The sequence below is a fragment of the Arachis ipaensis genome, chromosome B4 (assembly GCF_059453495.1).
Source record: "Arachis ipaensis isolate K30076 ecotype BB chromosome B4, ASM5945349v1, whole genome shotgun sequence".
Lineage (NCBI taxonomy): Eukaryota > Viridiplantae > Streptophyta > Magnoliopsida > Fabales > Fabaceae > Arachis > Arachis ipaensis.
This window is the reverse complement of record NC_142439.1, coordinates 132,712,938-132,740,563: the sequence shown is the minus strand read 5'-3', so window position 1 is coordinate 132,740,563 and position 27,626 is coordinate 132,712,938. Positions and strand designations below refer to the sequence as shown.

Below are 27,626 nucleotides of genomic sequence, written 5' to 3'. Positions count from 1 at the left end.
GCCAGCACAACTCTCTGCTCAAACATTCTTTTACGTCGAATTTGTAGGTCACGCGTTCGCGTCGGTGATGCGCTCGCGTGAATGGCGAAAATAACAAACGACACAAATGCGTGGGATCATTTTTGCTAAAGGCATGAGTCCAGCGCCACTCCCGCGCAACTCTCTGTCAATTTTCATTTTTCAAGCACACATGATTGACGCGTTCGCGTCAATGACGCTTGCGCGTCGTGTGCCTCCCCTGCCTTCTTTTTTTTTTTTGAAATATAGCTTGAGGTGTTCAGTTCCTGGAAGAACATAGCTGCATGATCAGAAAATTAGTAAGAACTGAATAAAAATAAAATAACTAAGAAAACTACTACTACGAAAAATAGCTAAGGATGAAAAAGAACGATCATACCACGGTGGGTTGTCTCCCACCAAGCACTTTTAGTTAAAGTCCTTAAGTTGGACATGTGGTGAGCTCCTTGTCATGGTGGCTTGTGCTTGTACTGATCCAAGAGTCTCCACCAATGTTTGTTAATCAAATGGCCACTGGGATTCCAAACTAGGCGCATAACTCCTTCGAGCAAGTTGAAGCAAGTGACAAGGCCCCAATAGTGTTGATTGTGAGAATGAATTCCAGGGTCCCAAACCTTGCTTTTACACCCGTCTTCTTGTGGATCACCATTGTTCCCACCGGGTGGCAATTGATCTAAATTCTCACAAAGACATCCAAACAACCTTCTAGACCCATTCAATTGAGCTCTACACCAATTCTTGCACTTCAATTTGGAGCATGCAACCATATTGAACCTTGCTTGAAAACTCTTACCACTAACCATCTTCCTCTTACTCTTAATGCCACAAAGAGCTCTAAGTTGACCATCCGTCTCCAGTAGCCCATATTTTCAAGTGGAAACATAAAGGTTAAGGATAGGAATTTCACCCACTTGAATGTTGTATTGGATGGTGATGCTTTGGGAGAGGTCTTGCAAGCTCCACTCCCTTGTGTTCTTCTTTAAATTCTTCCACTTCTTTGCAAGCTTCCTCAATTTCAACCTCTTCCTCTTGGTAGTTGTCTTCTAATTCAATCTCTTCTTCATTGCTTACCAAGGGCATGTGAGGTTATGCATCTTTCTCCTTTGTGGGTGCATCTTCCTCCTTTGTTTTTGCATCTTTCTCTTCTTCTATGTGTGAGGATGGAAAGTTCTCTAGTTCACTGGAGTATAAACTCTTTTAATTGATTTCTTCACTTTCTTCTATAGGATCTTGTATTATATTTCTTGGGAAGGAATTTGCTTGCTCCTCTTCCTGTGACTTGATAATCGACTACACATGCTTCTCTATATTTTTGACATTTGTCTTTATATCCTGTAAGAATTCTTTCACGAGAGGCTCAAGATCTGATGGTATTTGAAATGAATAAAGAGGAGGTGATGGTTCTTGATAAGTGTAAAAAGATGATGGGTCTTGGTATGGATAGGGAGATAGTGGCTCCTGGTATGGGTAGAAAGATGATGGTTCTTGATATGGATAGAGAGGTGGTGGTTCTTGGTATGAATATGGAGATGGTGGTTTTTGATAGTTGGAATATGGAGCACTGAAGTTTCTTTGGTTTTGACTTTGCCAACCAAAATTTGGGTAGTTCCCCCATTCATAACGATATGAATCACTACTCGGGTGTGAGTAGTAACCATATGATCTCTCTCCATTATTTTTTCTTAGCACAAAACACTAAAAAAGATTAAACACACCATGTGGTAAACAGGAAAGCAAGGAAGAAAGAACAGAATTCTAAGAATTAAAATAAGAAAAAAAAAAAACTAACTAGGAAACAACAAATTTAATTTCAGAAATTAAGAAAAATATTAGTGCTATTTTATTTATTTAATTTTTTTTAAAATTTAAAGACAAAAATAAAACAAAACTAATAGAATATATAAAAAAATAAAAAAAAGTAATGGAAGGAAACGGAAAAAAAACAAAAATAAAATGGAAATAAAATAAAAATAGAATAAAATAAAAAAATAAAAACGGACTAAAAAAATAAAACTAAACAGGAGAGGGAACGAAAAAAAGAAAACAAGGAAATTTTTTTATTTTAAATTTTTTTATTTTTTTAAAATAAAATTTAAACAAAAATTAAAGCTAAAACGCTTAATCTAAGCAATCAAACAACTAATAGTTGTTAATCACAGTCAATCCCTGACAACGGCGACAAAAACTTGGTGCGAAATTTATAACCCACAAACTTACCAGCAAGTGCACCGAGTCGTACCAAGTAATAACTTACGTGAGTAAGGGTCAATCCCACGAGGATTGATGGATTAAGCAACAATAGTGTTTGATAGGATTAGTTAGACAAGCAGAAAATAGTGTTTGGAAGCTTAAAAGCATTAAAAAATAAAGAAGAGTTTGAAGACAGGCAGGTGAATAGGTGAGGAATAAAATATGAAGAAACATTTAAGGTTTCAGAGTTATCTATTTTCCGGATTGACTTTTCTTATTATTTTATTTTAATCATGTAAGATCTAATTTATGGCAACTATATGTGACTAGACCCTAATTCCTTAGACCTTTCTAGTCTCCTCTAAAATTCATTAATAGTCAATTCCTTGGTCAATTAATTCTAATTAGGGGGTGAAGTTCAATTCTAGTTATATGCCACAGAAATCCTAATTACCCAAACATAAAAGGATTATATGTCACGTATCCTATTAAATCCAGATAAATTAGAAATTTAGGAGAATATGTTTTCAAGCTGTTGTTCAAGTAAAGAGCTTTTCCAAGTTATACAAGAACGCATTTAGAAAGAGGATCATACTTCCGTTCCACCCAAATTCATAAAATAAAGAACAAAAACAATTCTTAAATATAAATCAAAATATGAATTAAAATAGAAAAATAATAGTATCAATCCATACAATAGACAGAGCTCCTAACCTTAACAGTGGAGGTTTAGTTGCTCATGGTTAAGAGAAAATACGGATTGTAAATTGGGATGGAATGGGATCCTCCCCGGGACCTCTCCAAAGGAAGGAAAGTTTCTCCCTTTTATAACTAATTCTAATAAATTTATAATCTAATTTTCAAAATTAAAATAATATCTTTTCCTAGAATTCAAATTTGAATTTAAATTCGAATTAATTTAAATAATCAAGTCTTCAATGGATGGATAGGGACCACTTGTTTCGTCCATTTTGCAGCTTCTAATCTGTATTTTCTAGGCTAAAAACTGGGTCAAAACAGCCCATAAATCGCCCCCAGCGTTTTTCTGCGTTTCTTGCACGTGGCGCATGTCACGCGTACGCGTCAGTCACGCGTACGCGTCGTTGGTCCTTTTCGCGAGTCATGCGGACACGTCAGTCACGCGCTCGCATCGCTGAGTAAATCTTCAATTCATGCGTACGCGTCGCTCCTTGCTGCCATCTCCTTTTATTCTTGTGCTGCAGAAACTCCATCAAATTTCGCCGAATGCTACCTAAAATAAACAGTATTGCACAAAACTCAAAATAGCATCCATAGTGGCTAAAATATAATTAATTCTTAATTAAACTCAACAAATTACATGCAAATTCACTAGGAAAAGATAGGAAAGATGCTCACATATCAACAACCCACAAAGATAACATTATAGATGGCAGACAAATCTATGAAGCCTGCATACGGATTAGTGGAGAATATCTTGATCAAAGTGGGTAAATTCTTCCTCCCAGCAGATTTTGTGATTCTTGACACAGGGAAGGATGAGAATGCCTCTATAATCCTAGGAAGACCTTTTCTAGCCATTGGGAGAGCTCTAATTGATGTAGAAGTGGGTGAATTAGTGCTTAGAGTGCATAATGAGCAACTGGACTTTCATGTCTTCAAATATATACATTCAGCAGGTGAAGAAGAGAGGTGCATGCAGACTGAGCTTATTGATCCAAACCTTCAAGAATCCCCTGATGACGGACAGCAGAATCTGCAGCTCAAATCTCCTTTGGTGACAATAAATAAAATTCCTCTTGACATCAAACCTAAGTTTGGTGTCGGGAATGCATCATCCACCAAGGAGGAGGTTCCCAAAAAGAAGAAAGTACCCAGATGATGGAGAAACAAAAAGATCTCCACTGAAGGTTTCTCCCCAGGAATGAAAGTGGTGTTGACTAGCAATCTAGTGTGGATTTATACAGTAAACAGAATCCTCTCTCTGGAGCATATTGAGCTACTTTATGGAGACACAGGAAAGAAGTTCAAAGTAAGGGGTGGAGAGCTGAGCCCCTATGATCCTTCTCCTTAGAGGAGCTAACCGTCAAGCTAGTGACGGTAAAGAAGTGCTTGTCGGGAGGCAACCCGATAATTTCGTATCCTTAGTTAATTTTCGTAGTAGTAATTTTCTTACTTATTTGATTTTTATTGAGTTTTTACTATTTTTCTGATCATACAGCTATTTTAGAACAGAAACCAAACACTTCGGAAAAAAAAAATGAGCACACAACGCGCAAGCGTCGCTGACGCGTACGCGTCATATGTGTGTGCGAGAAAAATAAAATTAAACAGAGAGTTGGGCAAGAGTGGTGCTGGTGGCGTGCCAAGTGCACAAGCGAGCTCACGCGTATGCGTCATTCATACGTGCGCGTCGCTTGCATTTTCACCAGTCCACGCGTACGCGTCCCCCACGCGTATGCGTGACCTTACCAATCGGCATAAATGAGTGTTTGGACAGAGAGTTATGATGGTGTGGGGCTGGAACTGTGCTGGGCGCACACGCCCCATCACACGTACGCGTCCCTGACGCATACGCGTCATTTTCTCATCCTAGCCATCCACGCGTACGCGTCGCATGCGACGCCCAAATTAAACCCCTCAGCGCCTGATTTCAAATCATCCACCCCCCAATCCTAATTCTCTCTTGTTCTTTTATCCTTTTATTCTTCTTTCAGCATACTATTTTTTTATGTCTTTTTTTATGCCCCTCTCTGTTTTCAGTTCTTCTTTGCTTGAGGATAAGCAAACCTTTAAGTTTGGTGTTGTCGCTTCGCTTATGGCTTTTCTATGGGACCAAAGGGAGGCAAATCATCTTTACGGAGGAGCACGACCACTAGGATAACTGAGGTGGTTGAATTCCTTTCATTCTATATTCCCTCCCGCTCTTACTATGTTATGTTCCGGTTTTATGCTATTTTGTCTCGTTTATTGCATGATCCTTTATTAGTTAGATTCATAGGTTCTAGTTTAGTTCTGTTATTTTCAAAATTTCTATTAGTTGCTTTAATTCTGAAAGATGTCTCATTTACCCACTGAGCTTGAAATAAATTAAAAAAGAAGAAAAATGGGATGTAATGCATGGGAAATTGAGTTTAATTTTTTTTAGAGTAGTCTCATTTATTCAAATGTGGTGGTATTTTCTGTGACTCTGAATGCATGACATGAATAGGGTATATTTAAATTTGAATCAAAGAATGTTGATGTATAAGGAACAGGAATTTATAGAATTATTATGACTTCTCTGAAATAAACAAAAATTTAATCTTTGAAGCAAAAGAAACAGCAAAAAAAAAAGGATACAAAAAGCAAGGTCCAAGGCTCTGAGCATCAATGACTAGGGAGGTCAGACATGATTAAAAGCTCAAAGAGTTGTTTCCCTAGTCATATGCTTGTGGTGTTCTTGTGTCAAGTAATCCTTGAGACAAAACATTTAGAGTCGAGATAAATTACAATTAGCAGAGTATGCCAAAGGCTTTGAGCACCACTGTCTAGGAGTAGCTGAAAGAAAAATCAAAACTTCAAAAGAGTTTCCCAGTTAAGTGCTTGTGGTGTTTCTGTGTCAAGTGAAGCTTGAGACAAAACATTTAAAGCCACGGCTAGGCTCAAGGTGCAAAGTACCAAAGAAAAGAGAATCAAAGAAAATTTGTTGTGTTCAAGGGTTAAATTGAGTCACAAAAGATCAGAGAATTCATAATATTATCTGGATTCTAATTCCGAATGACATTGACATTCCTCTGATTCAAAGGAGAGTGAGATGCCAAAACTATTCAAGATTGCAGCTGTAAACCCCACTATAAGAAGAGACATGAGCTTAATCGAACTCTCATTCTCATGCAAATTCACATCCTAAGCCTATATTAGTTTGGTTGCTTGAGGACAAGCAACAATTCAAGTTTGGTGTTGTGATGCGTGAGCATCTTTCCTATCTTTTTCTAGTGAATTTGCATTTAATTTATTGAGTTTAATCAAGAATTAATTATCTTTTAGCCACTATGGATGCTACTTTGAGTCTTGTATAATTCTGTTTATTTTAGGTAGCATTTAGTTGGATTTGATGGAGCTTCCACAGAAAAAGAGAAGAAGACCATATAGGGCAGGAATGGCTTAAAGGATGGAGAGGAAGCTTGCACAAATGGAATCAGCACAAGAATTAAAGGAGATGACAGCGAGGAGCGACGCGTGTGCGTACCTGACGCGTGCGCGTGATTTGGAGCTTTCCATGGTGACGCGTGCGCGTACCTGACGCATACGCGTGAAAAGCGAAGTTGCACAGCGACGCGTACGCGTGACATGCGCCACATGCAGAAAATGCAGAAAATGCTGATGCCTATTAATTCTGATTTAAATTTTATTTTATTTAAAAATAGGAAAAGATATTATTTAGTTTTAGAAAATAGATTTTAAATTAATTAGGATTAGATATAAAAGAGAAAAGAAACTTCTCTTCTGGGGGGATTCCAACATTAGTTCACTTTTCATTCTACCTCAACCCAATTTACAATCCTAGTTTTCCACTCTGAACCATGAGCAACTAAACCTCCACTGTTAAGGTTAGGAGCTCTGTCTATTGTATGGATTAATACTATTATTTTTCCATTTTAATTCATGTACTAATTTATATTTCACGAATTATTTTCGTTCTTTATTTTATGAATTTGGGTGGAACGGAAGTATGACCCTTTTTCTAATTAAGTTCTTGTATAACTTGGAAAAGCTCTTCACTGAACAACAGCTTGAAAACAATTTCTCCTAAATGTTAATTATCTGGACTTAACGGGATACGTGACACATAATCCTCTTATATTTGGGTAATTAGAATTTTTGTGGCATAATAACTAGAATTAAACTTCACCCCCTAATCGGAATTAATTGACCAAGGAATTGGTGGTTAATAAATTTTAGAGGAGACTAGAAAGGTCTAAGGAATTAGGGTCTAGTCACATATAGTTTGCCATGAATTAAATCTTGCATGATTAAAATAAATTAAGAAGAAAATTCAATCTGAAAATAGATAACTCTGAAGTCTTAACTGCTTTCTCCATATTTTATTCCCAACTTATTTATTTGTCTGTCTTCTGTTTAATGTTTTTTTGAACTCTCAAACACTATTTTCTGTTTGTCTAACTAAGTAAATCATTTAACCATTGTTGCTTAATCCATCAATCCTCATGGAATCGACCCTCACTCACCTGAGGTATTACTTGGTACGACCCGGTGCACTTGCCGGTTAGTTTGTGGTTGTAAATTCCGCACCAATCTCCTTTCTAAATGAGTAGGAGATATATCAGGGGTTAGTTATTTATAAAGATAAGTAGGGCTAGACTCACGTTGCCGTCCTGATCTCCAAAAGGTCGAGTAGGTGTATACTCTCTTCCTTTTGAACTCGAACATTTCCTACTTTATCGTAGAATATCATCCTTGGTGATTCTTCATTGACTTCTATAAAGATCGTGGCTTCTATGCTGTAAGCAAGTTGAAAAGGAGATTCTCTAGTTGTTGAGTGGGGAGTTATCCGATATACCCACAAGACTTGAGGGGGTTCTTTTGCCCATGCTCTCTTTGCATCTTGTAGTCGTCACTTCAATCCAGCCAATATGAATTTATTTGCAGCTTCTGCTTGTCTGTTGGCCTGAGAGTACTCTACCAACGTAAATCGGTTCTTAATTTTAAGATTTGCCACCAAACTTCGGAATCGTGAGTCGGTAAACTGAGTTCCATTTTCTGTGGTGATGGAATGTGGAATTCCAGACTAGGTGACGATGTTCTTGAAGAAATTCCGACTTCTTTGAGCTGTAATAGTTGCCAGAGGTTCTGCCTCGATCCACTTGGTGAAATAATCAATTTCTACTATAAGGTATTTTACTTGTCGTAGATGTGGGAATGGTCCGAGGAGGTCTAAACTCTATTTTGCAAATGGCTAAGGTGAAGTGATGCTAATGAGCTCTTTTGGAGGTGCCACATGAAAATTAGCATGCTTTTGGCGAGGCGAGCATTTTTTGACGTAGTTAGCTGCTTCCCTTCTGCTTCTCTTTATAAGATCGGTCAAATGAAGCCAGCTTTAATCACTTTCTTGGCTAGTGACCATGTTCTTAGGTGGTTTTCGCATATGCTGCTGTAGACTTCCTCTAAGATTTCATTAGTCATGGAGGTAGGGACGCACTTTAATAAAGGTGTAGATACTCCTCTTTTATATAAACATTGTGAACCAATGTGTAGTTTTGTGCTTCTCTTATAAGCCTCCTTACTTTCCTTTCTTCTTTTGGGATGATATCGAATTTGAGATATTCGATAATAGGGGCCATCCAACCTAAGTTTAGATTGGAGATAACCAGTGTGTCCGACTTATTGACTTTCTTGGCCACTGATAGTGCGTGGAGAGTTTCTTGGATGAAGCTCTTATTGTTGCTCCCTAACTTGGTGCTGGCCAATTTGGAGACGGCATCAGCTCGGATATTGGATTTTTGAACTATGTGTCGGACCTCTACATCTGGGAAATAAGTTAATTGTTCAAGTATTTCTTCTAAGTATTTTTTCATGTTAGGATCTTTAGCTTGGTAAGTCCCATTCACTTGAGAAGTTATTACTTAAGAATCACTGAACACTATTAATTTTACTACTCCGACTTCTTTGGCCAGCTTTAAGCTAGCAAGCATGGCTTCACACTCTACTTGATTATTGGAAGTCAGAAACTCAAATTTCAATGAAAGCTCTATCCAAGTTCCTTCTTCATTTTCCAGAATGATTCCTGCCTCACTTCCATCTTTGTTGAATGATCCATCTACATATAAGTTCTAAGCCGTAGGGTTCCCTAGTGCTTCCGTGTATTCTGCCAAAAATTTGGCCAGGTATTGGAATTTAATTGTCATTTGAGTTTCATACTTTAAGTCAAACTTGGACAACTCTATTTCCCGTTGTAGCATCCGACCTGCAATATCCGTCTTCTGGAGGATATGCTTCATGGGATGATTAGTTTGAACTTTTATGGTATGAGCCTGGAAATAAGCTCAGAGCCTTCTAGAGGTGAGGACAACCACATACGCGAACTTCTCTATCTTTTGATAGTTTAGCTATGTCCCTGCAGGATTTTGCTGAAAAAATAAATCGGTTGCTGTCTGTTTTCATCTTCTCGGACGAGAGCAAAATCTATAGCCTTACTTGCAACTGCCAAATACAATATGAGCTCTTCTCTTGGGACAGGGCGGGTGAGGATTGGCGGCTGACTCAGAAATTTTTTATAGTCTTGAAAGGCTTGCTCACACTCCTAAGTCTATTTAAATGACAACCTTTCTTGAGTATTGAGAATAGGGGTAGAGACTTTAGGGCCGACCCTGCCAAGGACCTGGATAAGGCTGCTAGCCTTCCATTTAATTATTGAACTTCTTTGAGACAAGTCAGGCTTTTCATCTCAAGTATTGTTTTGTATTTGTCCGGGTTTGCCTCAATGCCCTTTTGGGTGAGCCTGAAACTTGAGAGCTTTTCGGCTTTTACTGCGAAGGTGCACTTTGAGGGATTCAGTCTCATCCCGTGCTCTCTGATTGTGTTGAATACCTCAGCTAAGTCTGTCAAAAGGTGGACGTCCTCTTTGGTTTTGACAAGTACGTACACTTCCATTAATTTTTCAAGGTGAGAGAAAAATACCTTGTTCATCAACCGTTGATATGTAGCTCCAACATTTTTCAATCCAAAAGGCATCATCACATAGTAACAGTTGGCTTTTAGGGTGATGAAAGAGGTCTTCTCTTGGTTCGACTTCTACATCAGGATTTGGTTGTATCTCGAATACGCATCCATAAAGGACAAGTATTTGTAGCCTGAAGTTGAGTCTACCAGTGCATCAATGCTGGGCTTATTTTTTATGGGACGAGGAGATGGAAGCTTTTTGGTGTGGCAGATCTCCTTGTAGATGTCAACAAGAAAAACTCGCAAAGGAGTATAATTATGATACCTTATAGGTTTGTCCGAACTGCACTCGTCTTTTTTCTTTGTCTTCTTCTCCTTGTCCCGAAATTGATAAGGTAAATTTTGTCTTGGAATTAATTCTCTAAGTAAGGATTTCTCTTTCATGTTGGTGTATTTTTCTGTTCACTCCTATACTTCGTACACGAAATTCGGATGTTGCTTTGATTAGATTGGAAAAACGGGCCTTCTCGGAGGCCGTTGACTAGTCCCATTATTACAGCTTTTCTAGGTAGACTATGAATTTTCAAGCAAGCTTTGTTGAATCTTTCCATATAAGCTCGAAGAGTTTTTTCGACTTCTTGTTTGACCCCCAGGAGACCAGGGGCGTGCTTGATATTGTCCTTCTGAATTGAAAATTGAGTGAGGAACTTTCTTACAAGATCGTCAAAACAAGTCACCTACCTAGGTGGTAAGCTATCAAACCATTTCATCGCCGCTTTGGTTAGCGTCATCGGAAAAGCTTTGCAATTGGTCGTATCGGACGCATTAGCCTGATACATCCGACTTTTAAAGTTACTGAGATGGTGTCTCGGGTCGGTCGTTCCATCAAAGAGTTCTATGTCGGGACTTTTAAGTTCCTAGGAACCTTAGCGCGCATGATCTCGTCTATGAATGGATCTTTTTCTCAAAAAAGACTTTCCTCTCGATCCGCATGGTTGCTCCGATTTCGAAGGTCGGCTTCTAATTTCAGCAATTTTTCCTCTAATTCTTTTCGTTGTCGCACTTCCCTTCGCAAATCATTTTTGCTTCTCTTTGTCGCTTTATCTCCTGCTCAAGTTGCTCTAATTGGCCGTGATGCCCGTGTATAAGCCCATAATTTCTGTTGGGTGCACGGATTCCTCATTTTCTGGTGGATGTATTTCTGAATTGATTCTTTTGGGTTGAGAGTTTTCCGATGTCCCTTCCCCATTAGGGTCACTTGATCTATCATGTCTTGGAGGAATCATGAGTGCTCGGTCATTGTTGTGAGGTTTTGGTTCTAATTCAGATGTTGTATGTCCGTGTTCAAGATGCTCGTCTGCCATAATAAGGTGTAGACTTTCAGGTTCGCAACAACAATGCCAATGTTTTGAGTGTTACCTGAAACTGAATTGCTTTAGACCTGAACGTGAGGTCTAAGCTCCTTTTGGGTAGCATCTGACTTCTATTAGTGCCAAGGTGCCGCCGTTCAAATTTCTCGTAAGGAGGTGTGAGTAGTACCTGCAAGGGACTCCGATACTTAAGTTAGCAAGGGTTTTTAGTAAATTGGGTTCGAAATTTATCAAAAGGTGTCAGTGTATTTATAGTAGAATATATAACCACCTTTTAGAGTAGTTTCACCTTTGAGGGTAGGTAGCAGTTCCCTTTTTCTAGAAAAATTGTTGAGATCTCCCTTCTAGATGAGTGGAAGATATCTTATGGGTTAGTTATTTATTAAAATAAGTAGGGCTAGACTCATGTTGCCATCCCGATCTCCAAAAGGTTGGGTAAGTGTAGATCATACCCCACTAGGTTTTATTTGTTTTGTGTCTGACTATGTTTTTGGGTCAGGGTATGAATACATACCTTTTTTTAGGATAAAATACTATTTTGGTCTCCAATATTTGAAACAAATCTTAGTTTAGTCTCTAAGGTAATGTTTGGAAAAGAGACAAAAATTGAGAGACTGAGACTGAGAGACAAAGACTGAGAGATAAAGGTTGAAATAAGTCTCAGTATTGTGTTTGGTGTAAAGTGGGAGACAGATACTAAAATAATAATGAAACTCTAATTTAATTTGCACAAATAATAAAGTTGAAATAATTAATTTTAATAGGGGTATTTTAGGTATAAAATGTTATTAAAGTTTTAGTTTTTGTTTCCAAAAATTTCATTTTTCTGTATTTTCATTTTTTGGAGGTATTGAAATACTGAAATTTAGAGACAGAGACTAAAATTTTAGTACCAATTTCTGGATCAACAAACATATTATGAGTCCTAGTCTCTCAGTCTTTGTCCTAGTACATAAAAACAAACGCTACCGAAGGTAATGTTTATTTTTAGAGACTGAGACTGAAATTGGAAGAGTAGAACTCATTATTATGTTTGGTAGCCAGAGACTAGAACTAAAAAATTTTAGCTTTGAGACACAAAATTTTAGTCACTTCAGTACCTCCAAAAAGTGAAAACATTGGAGACTAAAATTTTTTAAGACAGAAACTAAAACCTTAATAAATTTTTTTCTCAAAAATACCTTCATTTAGCTTTTCAAATTTCAAATCTACCCTTCAATCTCCATATTTATCTTAAACCAAACATAATACTAAGACACAACTCAATCTAGTACATTTTGCACCAAACACAATATAGAGACTTAATTTAGTCTCAATCTCAGTTTATCTTTTAAATGTAACCTAATGTTTCAAACATCTTATTTTAACCTCAAAAAATTTAAAACGAATTCAATGTTGTCTTATCATTAAATTTTTAGCTTGAATAATTAATAAATTTTTATATTTCTGATTATTGGTAAGTCAATTTTACTTACGTATTAAAATTAAATATTATATTAATTTTTAAATATATGAATTGTTTATGTCAAATTTAATTGTGAGACAATATTAAACTCGTTTAAAATATTTTGAGACTAAAATAAAACATTTAAAATGTTAAACAATAAATTAAAATTTAATTCAAAATATTAATGACGAAAGTAATACTTTATCGTATGTTTAATTTCAAAATGTAAAATATTGTAAAACAAAGCCTTATGTTAATGGATGACGATGGCAGAACCAACATAATTTGCGAATCCAATTCAACTTTTTAATATTCAATGATCAAGTTGATTGGTTATTGGAAACATAAAGATTAAATTGAGTCTTATGACATCTCAAGAAGTCAACAGGTAAAGGGAAATAGAAATAGGTTTACAAAGTCAATCATCAAGTGAAGAGTTTTAATCATTTTACTATTTAATTTTGCTTTTTCTCGTGTTGTATTCTTCTTTTCTTGTTTTCACTTGTATAGATTAACATTAACACGAGCGACTCGTTCGTGTGCCACGATTTCGAAACACGTTCGTCTTCGCACACTCGGCACGAGCGAGCGAGCGGGAGAAACCCTAGTTTCCTGTGCACACCTCGCATGCTTTTGCTCGCACGCGCGGCACCTCTTCACTCGCTCGCCGGAAAATTCACTGCCGGGAACGCCACTGTCGTCTTCTTTCCCTTCGATCTGATCCTTCCTGATCCTGATTCCCTCCTTTCTCCTTCGATCCACACCGGAAACCCGCGGTGGCCGCCGGCGATTTTTGTACGCGGCGGGGTTCTGACGAAATTTGGCGCGCAGAAGACGGATTTGCCAGAGTTTTGTTGATCGAGCTGTGATTTCGAGATGGAAGGTAAAATCGTGCTGGAATTCGTGAAATTAACGCGAAATTTCGTAGATATGTATTTAAAAAAAGGGGATAATTGTTTGCTGCTGAGCTGAGGAATGGAATTGGTGAATTAAGTGTAATGTGTGATTGTGTTTGCGGTTTTATTTTTTATTTTTACTGTGATATGAAGTAATTTAAATTTTACAATTGTAGACATAGGGAGACTTGGTTGTTGTTGTTGTTCTTTGTATTAGTATGAAGTATGAACTAATAAGGCTTAAAGAGGAGGGAAATTTGCTACGTGTTTAGTACTGCTGGTGAAGTGCTAATGCTGATTTTGTCTTTTTGCAGAATGTGGAATTCCCAATGTCATAGATTTTGAACTGGATGTAATTCGTGATTCTTGATTGCATTGGCAATCAACAAGTCAGTAAGATAATTGAATTGAGATACTGAAGGTTCAGTGGGATTATGGCAACTGATATGCAGAGGCTTATTGGAACCAGCGAAGATGATGATGAAGAAATAGAGATGGATGTGAAAGAAGAGGATGATGAGGATGGAGATGAAGAGGAAAATGGAGGTGATCATGGAAATGCTTCGGAGATGGTAGGGATTGATGGTGGGAATGGTTTAGTTACTGCTGGTGGTGACAACAGTTTTCAACAGCAACAGCAGTTTCAAGAACAAGTTGGAACCCCAGGTGGATCTGCTCGAAGATGTAGACCACTAGAAGAGAAAGAACGGACAAAGCTAAGAGAGAGGCGCCGGAGGGCTATCACCGCTAAGATCTTGGCAGGGCTTCGCAGGCATGGCAACTACAATCTTAGAGTTAGAGCAGACATAAATGATGTTATTGCTGCTTTAGCAAGAGAAGCTGGGTGGGTGGTTCTTCCTGATGGCACTACTTTTCCTCCAAGATCCCAGGTGAGACCTGAACTAGACTTTTTTATTCTGAAGGAGTTTGATTTGGTGTATATTTGTGTGGTTTCCATGATAAATGAGTGGACTATGGCCTGAGTATTGTTTATCCTTCAAATCTCCTTGTGACCGTTATGTTTTGAAGGACTTTATTACTGAGAACTATTATACAACCAAACATTGACACTTATACTTAGTACTTGTACCTTAGTTGTTTTCTTGGCTATGACAAGCTAAAAGTACTTGATGTTTTAAAATCTTATTACTGTTGTTGTATCTGCAAATTTCAGTTTTAACAAATCTCAGAAAACACCCAAATTGGACCTTTTCTTCTCAACCTTACAGGGTCAAAGGCCAACTGGTGGTAATTCTGCAGTTGTCACTCCATCTTCTCCAGTGCCTTCACAACCAACTCCATCTGCTTCCATCAGGGGAGTTGCTTCTGGCTATAGGAGCTCATTAGAGTATAATACATGTCAAACAAAAGGTGTTTTCATGCCAACTCCATCTCCTTATGATCTATCCTCAAGTTCCCGGTCTCAAACATCCATGGTGGGGGATGGAGAGTTACAGAGAGACAATCAACCTTTGGTTGGCAGTGGTTCAATGGATACTGTTCATGAGAAGCAGGTATATGGTAATTATGTGGCCAATATATAATTATCCTAAAAGGCATAGTCATCCCTTTAGTTTTGCCTATAAATTCAACATGGTGGCTTTAGCTGGTAAATCTGTTGGCATTGATTTTACAATTTACACCATTTTCTTTGCAGATTATTGACTTGCCCTGCAGATTATCAGAGCGTGATCTGGCCGGTACTCCATATGTTCCAGTGTATGTGATGCTACCGGTAAGCTAATTTTTCTCTTTCTTTCCCACATTATTTCATCAAATTTCTGCATCATGGTTTCTTCATATGCTTGTAGTGAGTAGTTCCTACTGCATACTGCATTTTGTGTATATTGTTTTGGGAAATTTATGTAACTATTATGGGAGAGGAAACAAAAATATCTTCCTTTTTCCTAATTCAGAAATTCTTAATTTAATGTTTAGTAAGCATTTTCTCTCTACATTGTTGACAGTTAGGAGTGATCAATATAAAGTGTGAGCTTGTTGATCCGGATGGTCTACTAAAGCAGCTGAAAGTATTGAAATCAATAAACGTTGATGGTGTTACAGTTAATTGTTGGTGGGGAATAGTAGAAGCACATGCTCCACAAGAGTATAATTGGAATGGTTACAAGAGACTCTTTCAGATGGTGCATGAGCTGAAGCTTAAGCTGCAGGTGAGTTTCATTAGCAACTTGAATCATTGTAAGTTTCTATCTTGCTGCAATCTGGCTCAGGTAGTAACTTGTCTTTGTTGAAACTTGGCCAGGTTGTGATGTCGTTTCATGAATGTGGAGGCAATTTTGGTGATGATGTTTGCATTCCTTTGCCCCATTGGGTTGCAGAAATTGGTAGGACCAATCCTGATATCTTCTTCACTGACAGAGAGGGAAGACACAACCCTGAATGTCTTTCTTGGGGAGTAGATAAGGAACGGGTATTAAGAGGTCGGACTGCTTTAGAGGTAATAACGACATTGACATGACAATCATCATTACTATTTCTTTTTTCTTTCTTCTATTATTAGCATATTGGCAGCATCAGTTGATCCATGTAGTTGACCCTGGTCCATGGGGAGCCATTTGTTGTTAGTGACCACAATTAGTAAGAAATAACTAATATATGTTTAATGACAGGGTACATCTCTATAGACATTGTCAACCAGATTTGAAGTAATTATTAAATCATGTCATTTTAAGTGTGAAGGCATTGCATAGTATTTTAAATAAAACATTTTTTAGCGAGTCAAGTCTGTCTAAGTTATTTGGATCATGTTTGGGAAAAGTATGAGGCAGAGTCTCCATTTTACGATATGCTTATAAAATTAAGGTATATAACTTTCATATCTAACATTTTTGTAGGTCTATTTTGATTTCATGAGAAGTTTCCGGGTAGAATTTGATGAGTATTTTGAGGATAGTTTCATCTCTATGATTGAAGTTGGACTTGGTCCGTGCGGAGAGCTAAGATATCCATCTTGTCCTGTAAAACATGGTTGGAGATATCCTGGTGTTGGTGAGTTCCAGGTAATTATTTTCGTAAGTATACTATATTTTCATGTATTTAGTCTTCCCATTTTTGGCTTAAATTTTCGTTACATATGCTTTATTTGCTCAAATATCTTTGGCTGTTGTAAGCAAATTATATTCTATTCAATATATTGAACTTCCTTCCTCCCCCCACCCCCAAACAATCCGAACCAGTTGAGAGAGTGAATCGATTATGATACCGGATAAGATTTTTTTTGTTATTGTAGATGTAGATAATTCATGGCTCAAAAGAAATGGTTTCAGCTATATGTAGTATCCTTAATTATTCTTGTCCACATGTTTTTCTGACATTTTCTTTAGGGCCTTTCAACCTCCATTGACATAGAGGACGAGTTTTAGTTTGTTGATTTTAAGAGAATGAGGAGAAATCTGGGCATGTTCCTACTTCCTAGGAACGAAAATTCTTAGAATAGGCTAAGATTATAAGCAATGTTTAGTTTGTGCTATTCTATGTTGTCTTTCATTGGAAAGAAATTCTTAAATTTTAATGGTCACTTCATCTTCAGAAAACATCTTGCCACAACATATTATACATGGCCTGTGATTGTGGTTGTCCTCTCCTATTCACCTACTGTTGTTGACATCCTTTCGGTGATGCGTGTTATGTATCGTTTTCACCACTTTGCTCATCATTTTTTCTTACTTCATGGGCAGTGCTATGATCAATACATGTTGAAAAGTCTCAAGAAAGCAGCTGAAGCACGGGGACACTCTATTTGGGATAGGGGACCAGATAATGCGGGTACCTATAATTCTCAGCCACACGAAACAGGTTTCTTTTGCGATGGGGGTGATTATGATGGCTTCTATGGCAGGTTTTTCCTTAATTGGTATTCTAAGGTTTTAGTTGATCATGGAAACGGGGTACTTTCTCTGGCAAAATTAGCTTTCGAGGGATCCTGCATTGCTGCAAAGGTAAGTTAAGGAAAATGAAACTTTTCATAAAATGTGGAAGAACTTGTAATCTAGGTTCTCTTTAAGCAGAATTGTAATCTAAGTTTTAAAAAAGTTTCGTTGACCATTATGTATCAGAATGTTTTTGTCTTAAAACATAAGGAATCACATGATTGATATGGTTATAGTTTTATCTGTGAGGTATTTAATTTGCAATGCTTTTAAGCATCCCACTTTACACATGAACATAACATGATTTCTGACAACCCATTTTCATCTCACAGCATATCCAGAAAATATAACTTTCTCAGAAAGTCTTTCCAAGAAGCAACGCTCTCACCATTTGTGCACAATGTTGCATTAATTCTTGCCAATTACTTCACCCTACCACTGACCAAAAAAGTATGTTTTATGGACCGATATTGCTATGTATAAATTTTCATCTACAGCCACCAGAAAACAATAGTGTGCCAATCACCAGAAAATGAGATGAGAGGGAAAAAGGAAGTGGAGGGAAAGAATTCTTTCTGTGCAATTAACTGAACATTAATGCTTGTCCATTTGTAGGGTTATTCTTTTAGTTTTTGTGGGTTTGATTGTGTTTTGTGGATTGTGTCCTTGTAGTCTGTCCTGATATATATCTTATTTCTTTACAGTTGGCAAATATTTACTGGTGGTACAAGACTGCTAGTCATGCTGCTGAATTAACTGCTGGGTATTATAACCCATGTAATCGCGATGGCTATGTGGCTATTATGGAAATGTTAAAGAGCAATGGAGTTAGCTTGAACATTGCTTGTGCCGACTTAAACACATTGAACCAGCTTGAGGTCTTTCCAAAGGCATTCGCTGACCCTGAGGGATTAGTCTGGCAAGTACGAGTTAGCAATTTTTTCTCTCTCTCTTTTGTTTTTCTTATGCTAGTACAGTAGTACGTATAAGCAATTTCTTCGTGAATATAAAGAATATTTATGATTACTTGCTTGTGTTTAGAACTATGTTTTAGTGCTTAAGATTTATCGCAGTTCACAAACCCTAATCTGTATGTCTTATCGTGCATTGCAGGTATTGAATGCAGGTTGGGATCTTGGCTTACCAGTTGCCGGTGAGAATGCACTTCCTTGCCTAAACAGAGTTACCTATAACAAGGCTTTGGATAGTGCCAAACCCATGAATGATCCAGATGGAAGGCACTTTTCTTCCTTCACTTACCTAAGGCTTAGTCCATTACTTATGGAACAGCAAAACCTACGAGAGTTTGAACGATTTGTCAAGAGGATGCATGGTAAGTTTGACGAAAAAAATTTCACATTTAGCTTGTTGCTGACAAGAATCAAGTTTATTTAAAAGAGTGGATTTAGTTACATGCTGACAAGTGTGCACATACAACACTCAAATTCATAGCATGAGACTCTTTTCTGACTGGAATCATTTTAATTTTGCAATAGAACATGAAATGAGTCTAAGTAGCTGCCGAAGTAGTTGTCATTGCTCACTGATTGCATTTTAATTAGGGTTCATGACGCCTTATATATATTTCCTGCAGGGGAAGCTGTTCTTGATCTTCAGGTATAACCGCAAGTAAGCAAGGAAGAGACTCCGGTGGAATGTGTACAGTGTATTATTTTCCCATGTGAAAATGTTGGAGTAGCCAGTTACATAAGCATAGAAGGGTAAAGATAGTCATTTGCTACCACAGATACTAGTTGATGCCCAAGTAGCTGTAGAAATAGATTAAAATAAGCTATTTTTCTTTATTCATTTTCTTGTATTTTATCAAAGAAACATCCGTTAATACCGGGATGTAAAATTTGTGCATACATCATTGTGCAAACTCACTGAGCTTGTGTTAGCTACAGTGAACTATTATTTTCGTACATGCTACTTTATGATGTATACAAGTTTATATGCTAGGTTATCATTTTATATTTCGCTGGAGTTATGAAATTAAAATTTGGGATGGGAACTAAAATTTTATCAAATATGCATATTTGGAGATGCGAATAAAAATTGTAAAAATTTTAAAAATTATTCTTAAAAATTTATTTAAAACTTTAACAAATATAAAATAATATATTTTTATTAATAATTTTAGATAATAAATTAATTTGCTTTGGAAACAAACGCACTAAACATACCAGAACAATGAAATTGTCGTTAGCGTTTAGCATTGCAAGCATAAACATTAACTAGAATGAGATGCGCGGACGGTAAATTAATAGTAAATTAATAATAGTATATAATAAATTTTGTAAATTTAAATTAAATATATGTAAATTAAAGTTAAATTTAAAAGCTATTTTGTTTAAAATTGGATGTTGGAGTTGTATAAAGTGATATTTTTATTTGGTGATTTGATTTTTGTATTTGTTTTAGTTGAAATCAATTGTCTTTTTGTTTGGTGATATTGTCCAAATAATGATACTCCATTGAGTAAGTTTGAAATGTTGTGTAGTTCGAAAATAGATTTTTCTTGGGAATAGTGATTGGAAACTTATATAATTAGTTGAAATAGTATGAAATTTGAATATTTGTAACGTAAAATTTATTATGATTATTAATATTATTATTACAATATGAATGTTTATTATATTTAATGAGTTATTTATAGAAATTAACAAATTAATTATTGGAGTTATAAATTTATTGTGTTATTTATAACGGTGAGATATAATAAATATATGGATATGGATTGAATGTTTTTGTAGGTTACAAATTTTATTACAAATTTTTGTATTTTTTTTTTGCTGACTTGAAAATAATAGTCGATTTTGACAAAAATTGAGTGGTTGATTCTAATATTTTGCCAAGTAAACGATGCTGTTGATATGACATTAGTAAAAAGAAAAAGATGTTTTAAAAGTAATGTGGATAAACTTATATATCTACTTTTATATATTAAGAATAAATTCGATGTAATTGAATTCTTGTACGATAAATTTATTTTTCGATACATTTTTAATTAATTCTTATACATTAATTTTTTTTTCAATACCTGTATAATTTTCTTTTCTAGAATGATGAGTGTGATGGACAAAATAAAATAGGATTTACATATCTTGTACTTTAGGGTATATATTAAGTTTACAAATTAAAATTTTTTTTATTAAAAATATAAAAAATTAAATTTTTAATATATTTATTTTGTATTTATTGAATAAATTTTTAAATTTTTTTATTACTGACAAGTTTATTATGTACTATTATTTTTAGGACAGATGTTAACTAAATTCAATAAAATATTATTCCTTATTTATTAGTTATTACATAAACAATTTAGTTCCAAATCCATTATCTAATGCATGATGGTGTACAGCCATAAATAAAATATTACAAACGCAGAAATTATAATTCACGTGTTTAATACATAATTTTCAAATGTCAAATAAAGTTTCAGTGACAGTAAGAAAAGGTGATCAATTTTGACCGTACACTGCCAAAGACACTGATCTTCACACTTTCGCAGTGTGTAAGTAACTTTCTCTCTTTCTCTCTACCTTTAGGTTCATTGGCTGAGCTCAATGGCCAAGGAAGAACAAGGTATGTGACTCTCTCACCAAATTCTATTCATCTTCTTCGATTTCGATGCTGAGAATATTCTAATTTGCGCGTTTCGTTTGATCTTAGCAGTGTTTGAGTTCCTCGGGTGTGTTCCTCTGCTACAGAGACTTCCTAGCTCCTCCGTCAGGAAGATTTCTCAGCTTGTGATTGTTAAGCACTATGGTAATAATTATCCTTGATTTTGAGTTTTTGAAAAGTTAGAACTTGTTTGATTGATGGATTAGAACTCCCTGCTAATGAATCATGTTGAAATTTTGTTGGGTAAACTACTAAATGGTATATCTGAAAGTTCATGTAGCCACAAAAGCATCTAGTAAAGATATGAACTTCAATTGCAAATGACTTGTGCATTTAATCCAAAATTTTTGGAACATCTGAATAACTATTTAAAAGGTATAGGCAAAAATCGAAGCAAAATTTTTCCTTTTATATAAAATTCTCGATCATTCAAAAACAAATCACAAAATAATTCACTTGGACTAAAATAACCAAATTTTATATGAAAAGATCATATTTTCCTAATTATGTTTACAAAAAAAACCATGTCACAATCCGATCTCTAAAGTACTGTCTATAATGCCTGGTTATTTTTGTCACATTTTTAAATCTTTTGCCTTATTTGTCGTTGGTATCTTTGAAGATATTTTCATAAAACTATAAATTTCAAGTATCATTTTGGTAATTTACCCAATTTTGTTTATAGCATGGAACTTTAATTTTTTCCTTTTGGAGTAATATAACAACCTTGATACATGGTTTGTGTGTGTAGTTAAACCACTAGAAACTGAATCTTACTTTGATAAGCCAATGATTGCCTAGTTTCTATCTGGTCATGTCTTTTAATATGGTTAACCAACATGTTAATTAATCAATTACAATGAATTGGAACTGTTGTTGCTTTTGTTTCTATATTACATGAATGGTTTTGTCAATCTTGATCTTCCTTTACCATTTGTTATCAGGTGCCGCTCTATCTTATATAACCTTCTTGAAACGATGACTGTATATTTATGTTGAATTTTAAACACATGGGCAGGGCTTATACTACTTTTGATAAGATGACTAACATAGTCATTCCTTTTACTGGGTGTTTTTACTATCAGGACAGCTCAATATTGTCCAAGTAGACTACATAGTCGACACTATAATAGACTTGTAGTGTTATGTTACAAATTATGTTTATATTAAAACTATTAAAATGCAAATTTCCTTTAATGGGTTCATTTATGGATTTTTAGATCTTCTAGTTATTGAATTACCTCCATCTTTACTCTCATTACAATGGCTTCTATAGGCCATTCCGCTGCATGCCAAAATTTTCATAATAGGTGCTACAGCAGCTGACTAGCTAAAATATTCATTCCTAATCTAGTTCTGTATATCTACAATCTACTTATGCAACTAAGATTCTTGACAGTATTGAGCCTTTTTTATGGTTGGCTTTTCACCTCTCAACTTCAAAATTTATTTAAAAAAGAACTATTCAAAGATAATTTATGAAATACTGAATTTCAATAATCTATTCGAACTTGGACGGATGTTTCATTCGAAGGAAATTGGTTGGTGTTCCAATAGATACATTGATTTTATGCTTTCGATTGATGAATGATGGGTTATCATTGCGTAGAGCCTGGAGAGTATGTTGTTCGTGAGGGGGAACCTGCAGATGGGCTTTACTTCATATTTGAAGGAGAGGTATGCTTCTTTTACATGCTGTATTATAGAATTGAAAACTGCTAGGATGTTCAAAATTTAGAGAAACAATGCCAATATACAACATTCATTGGATTGCTTTTAGTGATTTAAGGGTAAAAGCTACTGATGGATAAAGGGGTAGTGAATAATTTTTTTAATTACAAGTAATTTTGGATTTGACAGTTTTGTGCTGAAAGTCGGCTTCTTGTCTTGCAGGCTGAAGTTATTGGATCGGATAGAACTGATGATGAAAATCATCCAGAATTTCTATTAAAAAGATATGACTATTTTGGTTATGGTAATCAACTTCATTCTTATAGTTTCATTGTTTTATTCTCTTAATATGCTTATTACAGATATTCCCTTAAATTGATGCATAACTATATTGTGAGAACACTAATATGATCTACAACTTGCAGGTCTAGCAAATGCTGTTCATCAAGCTGATGTCATAGCTCTGACTAAGGTGCCTTTTTAGTTTCTCATTCTGTTGCTCTTCAATGCAACAGCTCAGTATGCAATGACAAGTACAAGAGATACATTCTTAATTAAAATGGATTTTTTAATTCAGTTTATTATTTTTCTTTGTTTGCTGTTGCAGTTGTCATGTTTATTGCTGCTTCATGAGCACTCAGCACTGCTACAGCCAAATTCTATTTGGAGTGAAGAAAAACCTGTTGATACATGCTCGCTAGTGGAGCATATATTGCATTTGGAGCCTATAGAGGTGTGTTTTATGTATATGCTAGAAGAGGAGATAGAAACTAGTCAGATGTGATTGTCCTGGTTTATCTTTGGTTGTACAAAGTAACATGCTATATATTCATAATTCAGCTCATGTCTTTCTGTTGTTTATCATTGAAGGTAGATATCTTCCGAGGAATCACCCCTCCAAAGGCTCCAAAATTCGGGAAGGTGTTTGGTGGACAGACAGTTGGACAGGTATGGTAAAACTACTTTATCTTCTTTCTATGCTACTCGTGCCAGTAGCAGCCTCTACTGATAAACTGCTGACATAATATGTAACATGCAGGCACTGGCTGCAGCATCAAAATCTGTTGATTGTCTTAAAGTTGTTCATAGCTTGCATGCCTATTTTCTTCTTGTTGGGGATTTTAACAGTAAGCATGTGTGATCCCTGAATTTTGTTGACAAAGTTTGGTGTAACTATCTTCTCTGTTTCTTCATACTGCTTTTTCCTTACTTGAAGGATTCATTTTCTTTTCTTGACCACATGTTATGTTGTTTTATGCAAGCAAGTTTTCTCCTATTTTATTAATGACCTATATTACCCTTATCTTTCTTAGTTGGCAATCAAATGTCTCCCTTCTTGATAAATCCTATTCTATCTTTTCAACCCCACCCTTGATTCTGTGTGTGTGTGTGTGTGTGTGTGTGCATACGAGAACTCCCCTTCTTCCCTTTACTAGTTTGCGTGATGATAGAATGTCTTCAACTTTGTCTCCTTTGCTCAAAATGCTTATCTCTATTATGATAAGATTAGTTCATTAGCTAATCCAAGAGAAATAAATATAAGTGATAATTTGAATGGTTATATTTTTGACACATCCCTTCATACAAGACTCAAGAGTCCTCTTTTGAGATTGGATGAATTTATATAGGCTTTTTTTCCTTCTCTTTTTTTGTTTGTTTTATGCTAATTCTTTTCGTTTGGGGGGTAATAAAGATTGAACTGACTTTTAGGTCATAAAAGCTCTAATACCATGTCATGAAACCATTTCTCCCAAAAGCATAAGATAGATCATAGTCATCTAACGATTTCAAATAACCATAATGATTTCAAGTAACTTATATTCCGTTCTCAATATTTATTAAGAAAAAGTTTCTTTATAGTTTAGGAATTTCGGTTTCATTATCGTTTTCTAGTTTCTATACTTTAAGAAGTTTTTTTTTTCCTTGTAAGATGACACTTTGTATTTAAGTAAATCATGTAATATTTTCTTCATACTTGGAAAATCAGATATGCATATATGCATGTATGCTGCTAATTTATTTGCTCAGTAGCTAATAATAGTAATATTAAGGACAATATATTTTATACATAGTCCAAACTTCTCTTTTCCAGTGCCAATTATATATCAAGTTCATAGACTCCGTGAAGGGAAGAGCTTTGCCACGAGGAGAGTGGATGCAATTCAAAAGGGAAATATCATTTTCACTTTGATGGCTTCATTTCAAGTAATACTAATTTTCTTGACTTGGAATAATATAATTGTCCCTTCAAAATGATGACATTGTGTGCTCTAATAGTTGTAGACCATTTGGTCATAGAGACTTTAATACTATTTACTTTGTTTATTGCATCATATAAATTCTAACTTTGCTGGAATGGGTAAAATTCATGAAATAGCAACTCTGCATTTAGGTTTTTGTTTCTTGGCTAATACATGTTCTATAACATATGTCTCTAACTCTAGTTCAGGAATTCTGCTCTAAATTAGCACATGCTTAGTTATTTCCTTAACTTCACAGAAAGAAGAAATTGGGTTTGAACACCAGGAAGTGACTATGCCATCTGTCCCTAATCCAGATGAGGCAAGTACCAAGCTTACAGTGATCAAGAATTTTCAAATTGATATCTGGATTTTACATTATTTAATTTTGATATCTGTTATAGCTTCTTTCAATGGAAGAGTTACGGGAACAACGTCTTACTGACCCTCGTCTCCCAAGGTAAGGTTTATTATTCCCACATAGTCCTATATTTGCTTACTTGATGCAACATAGTCCTATATGCTTGCTTTAACTTTTTCAGGCTCTAGATAGTATATTTGATCATTTTATGTGCCATAATGATAAGTTTGTTGCTTCAGAACTTACCGTAACAAGGTTGCTACATCCGAGTTCATTCCCTGGCCCATAGAGATAAGGTTCTGTGAGCCTAAAACTAAAACAACTCAGACCAAATCTCCTCCCAGGTTAGCATTATGCTATATGCACCTTTTCCCTTACATTTATACTGGTCTTTTATGATATTTTTATAAGATTTAGAATGCCAATGGGTGTACCACTCCTACACATTTATATTTGCCTTCCTAGCTCTTAAAACATCTTCCACCAAATAGAGCCTTAATGTCTAGAACTTCTTATGCTAATTGCTAAACATAGTGTAATTTTATTTATTTTTAAAATTTCCTTTTTGGTCTTTGTTAAAAATAAATTGTGTGCAGTTTGAGATACTGGTTTAGAGCAAAGGGGAAACTTTCAGATGATCAGGCCTTGCATAGGTAAATGTCTTTTGTTTCTTATTTGATACGTCTGCTTTTGGTTTAGCGATTTTGGCACCAAGGCTTTGGGTCTAAAACAATGCCATTGCACAAACTCATTTTCCTTATGCCAAAATTCAAACGCTTCATAGAACAACGCAACTAACAACCTACACATGTGGTTTTTGTTGTAGGTGTGTGGTGGCATATGCTTCTGATCTGATATTTCTTCAAGTTAGCTTAAACCCTCATCGTCGAAAGGGCTTCAAGGCCCGGGCTGTTAGCCTAGACCACTCGTAAGTACAAGTTCCACTGTTTGTTGTGTAATAAGTATTAACATTTGTGCCATATCTAACATGTGTCAAGCTACTAAATGCTTTTCAATTTTTATTTCAGGATGTGGTTTCATCGCCCTCTAAGAGCTGATGACTGGGTTCTATTTGTGGTTAGTGTCATAAGTGTTCCATTGTTATTATCTTTTTCCTCTAGTGATTAATTTTTTGAGAAAATTGAAAAATTATTAGTGAAAACTTCTCCTTTTAGAAAAATCAACAACTCTGCTAGTTAGAGTCAATACATTCTACTTGTCAACCACTCTAAAGTTATCATCAACTAATCGAGCAGTACCTAATTTGAACTATACATACCGAAAACTTCTTAATTTGTAATTTTGTTTTGTTTGATGTTAATGTCTTGGTAAACTTGATTTGTTCTATAGATCTTTTCTCCTAGTACCTCCAATGCGCGTGGCTATGTCTCAGGCCAAATGTTCAATCAGAAGGGAGAAGTAAGGGATTTTGTGTTACTATTTTTCCTTTTTCATCCTAACCTCTTTCCCTGATTCAACTGTTTCTTACTGTATTACTTTCAGCACCTTGTATCATTGGTTCAAGAAGGTCTAATGAGGAAAGTTAGTACTCCAAATTCAGCCATCAAATCTAAGTTGTGAGGTAGCTGAAAATGCAGGCGAACATGTGGTTCCTGTTCAGGGAAATCCCTTTATTCTAATAAGTGTTGTAAGTGCTTGTTGTTTGATCTATTGATCTTTATTCGTTTCAAACCTTGTAAAGGATGCTAAATGCATAAATAATATGGTAATGTTATCTTTTATTGATGTGCTAATCTTATCCTAAATTCACAAATAATATGGAGTATTGGTTCAATCAATTTTCATTCTGGTTATGTTTAACGAATTTTTTACTCGTTAAAGATTTAAAAATAGTAAATTTCATATATTTATTGTTATTTGAAACTTAAAACTTACTTTTTCTATAAAGACGTACCATTTTTAACTCGGTAATGAGTAAGCAAAACCCAATAAAATATTTTTTTACTTTAACTTTCTTTTAATTATATTAGTATCAACGCAAATGTTTAAGGAACAAAGAACTTAGCTTATGTTTTTACTCTTATACCTTGAAGGTTACTTCTACTAAAAAAAATATATAAAAGATTGTGTGTATCTCGAAAGAAAATCCAAATAAAATTTCTAGAGATTTAATATGAAATTCTCAATGCTAACAAGTAGTTATATTCATAAACCAGAAAATTATTAACATCATTCGTCTGGGTGGTGTAGTTGGTTATCACGCTAGTCTCACACACTAGAGGTCCCCGGTTCGAACCCGGGCTCAGACATTTTT

General features: G+C 35.5%; 2 protein-coding genes and 1 non-coding gene across 4 annotated transcripts; all 3 read left to right on the top strand.

Annotated features, from left to right (window-relative positions):
* Positions 1-13,006: 13,006 nt before the first annotated feature.
* On the top strand, positions 13,007-19,428 carry BAM7 (beta-amylase 7). Of its 2 annotated transcripts, none has more exons than XM_016338357.3 (11): positions 13,007-13,549; positions 13,877-14,452; positions 14,792-15,076; positions 15,220-15,297; positions 15,530-15,733; positions 15,826-16,020; positions 16,418-16,582; positions 17,261-17,521; positions 18,157-18,375; positions 18,566-18,785; positions 19,047-19,428. In XM_016338357.3, exons 2-11 carry the CDS (start codon positions 13,997-13,999, stop codon positions 19,073-19,075), a joined length of 2,112 nt encoding a protein of 703 aa, XP_016193843.1. In that variant the 5' UTR covers positions 13,007-13,549; positions 13,877-13,996; the 3' UTR covers positions 19,076-19,428. The 2 variants fall into 2 exon arrangements, with proteins under 2 accessions (XP_016193843.1, XP_088339255.1); XM_088483129.1 differs by having other exon boundaries at positions 13,034-13,549; positions 14,737-15,076.
* A 1,412-nt stretch (positions 19,429-20,840) lies between these two features.
* LOC107634997 (acyl-CoA hydrolase 2) lies at positions 20,841-27,105 on the top strand. The gene is made up of 17 exons (XM_016338353.3): positions 20,841-21,040; positions 21,131-21,223; positions 22,689-22,756; positions 22,973-23,054; positions 23,176-23,222; positions 23,358-23,483; positions 23,621-23,698; positions 23,790-23,877; positions 24,843-24,955; positions 25,250-25,312; positions 25,395-25,450; positions 25,591-25,695; positions 25,948-26,004; positions 26,178-26,279; positions 26,380-26,428; positions 26,702-26,770; positions 26,855-27,105. Exons 1-17 carry the CDS (start codon positions 21,022-21,024, stop codon positions 26,930-26,932), a joined length of 1,293 nt encoding a protein of 430 aa, XP_016193839.1. The 5' UTR covers positions 20,841-21,021; the 3' UTR covers positions 26,933-27,105.
* A 442-nt stretch (positions 27,106-27,547) lies between these two features.
* On the top strand, positions 27,548-27,621 carry TRNAV-CAC (transfer RNA valine (anticodon CAC)). The gene has a single exon. It is a non-coding gene; the product is annotated as a tRNA-Val (tRNA).
* Positions 27,622-27,626: the final 5 nt, after the last annotated feature.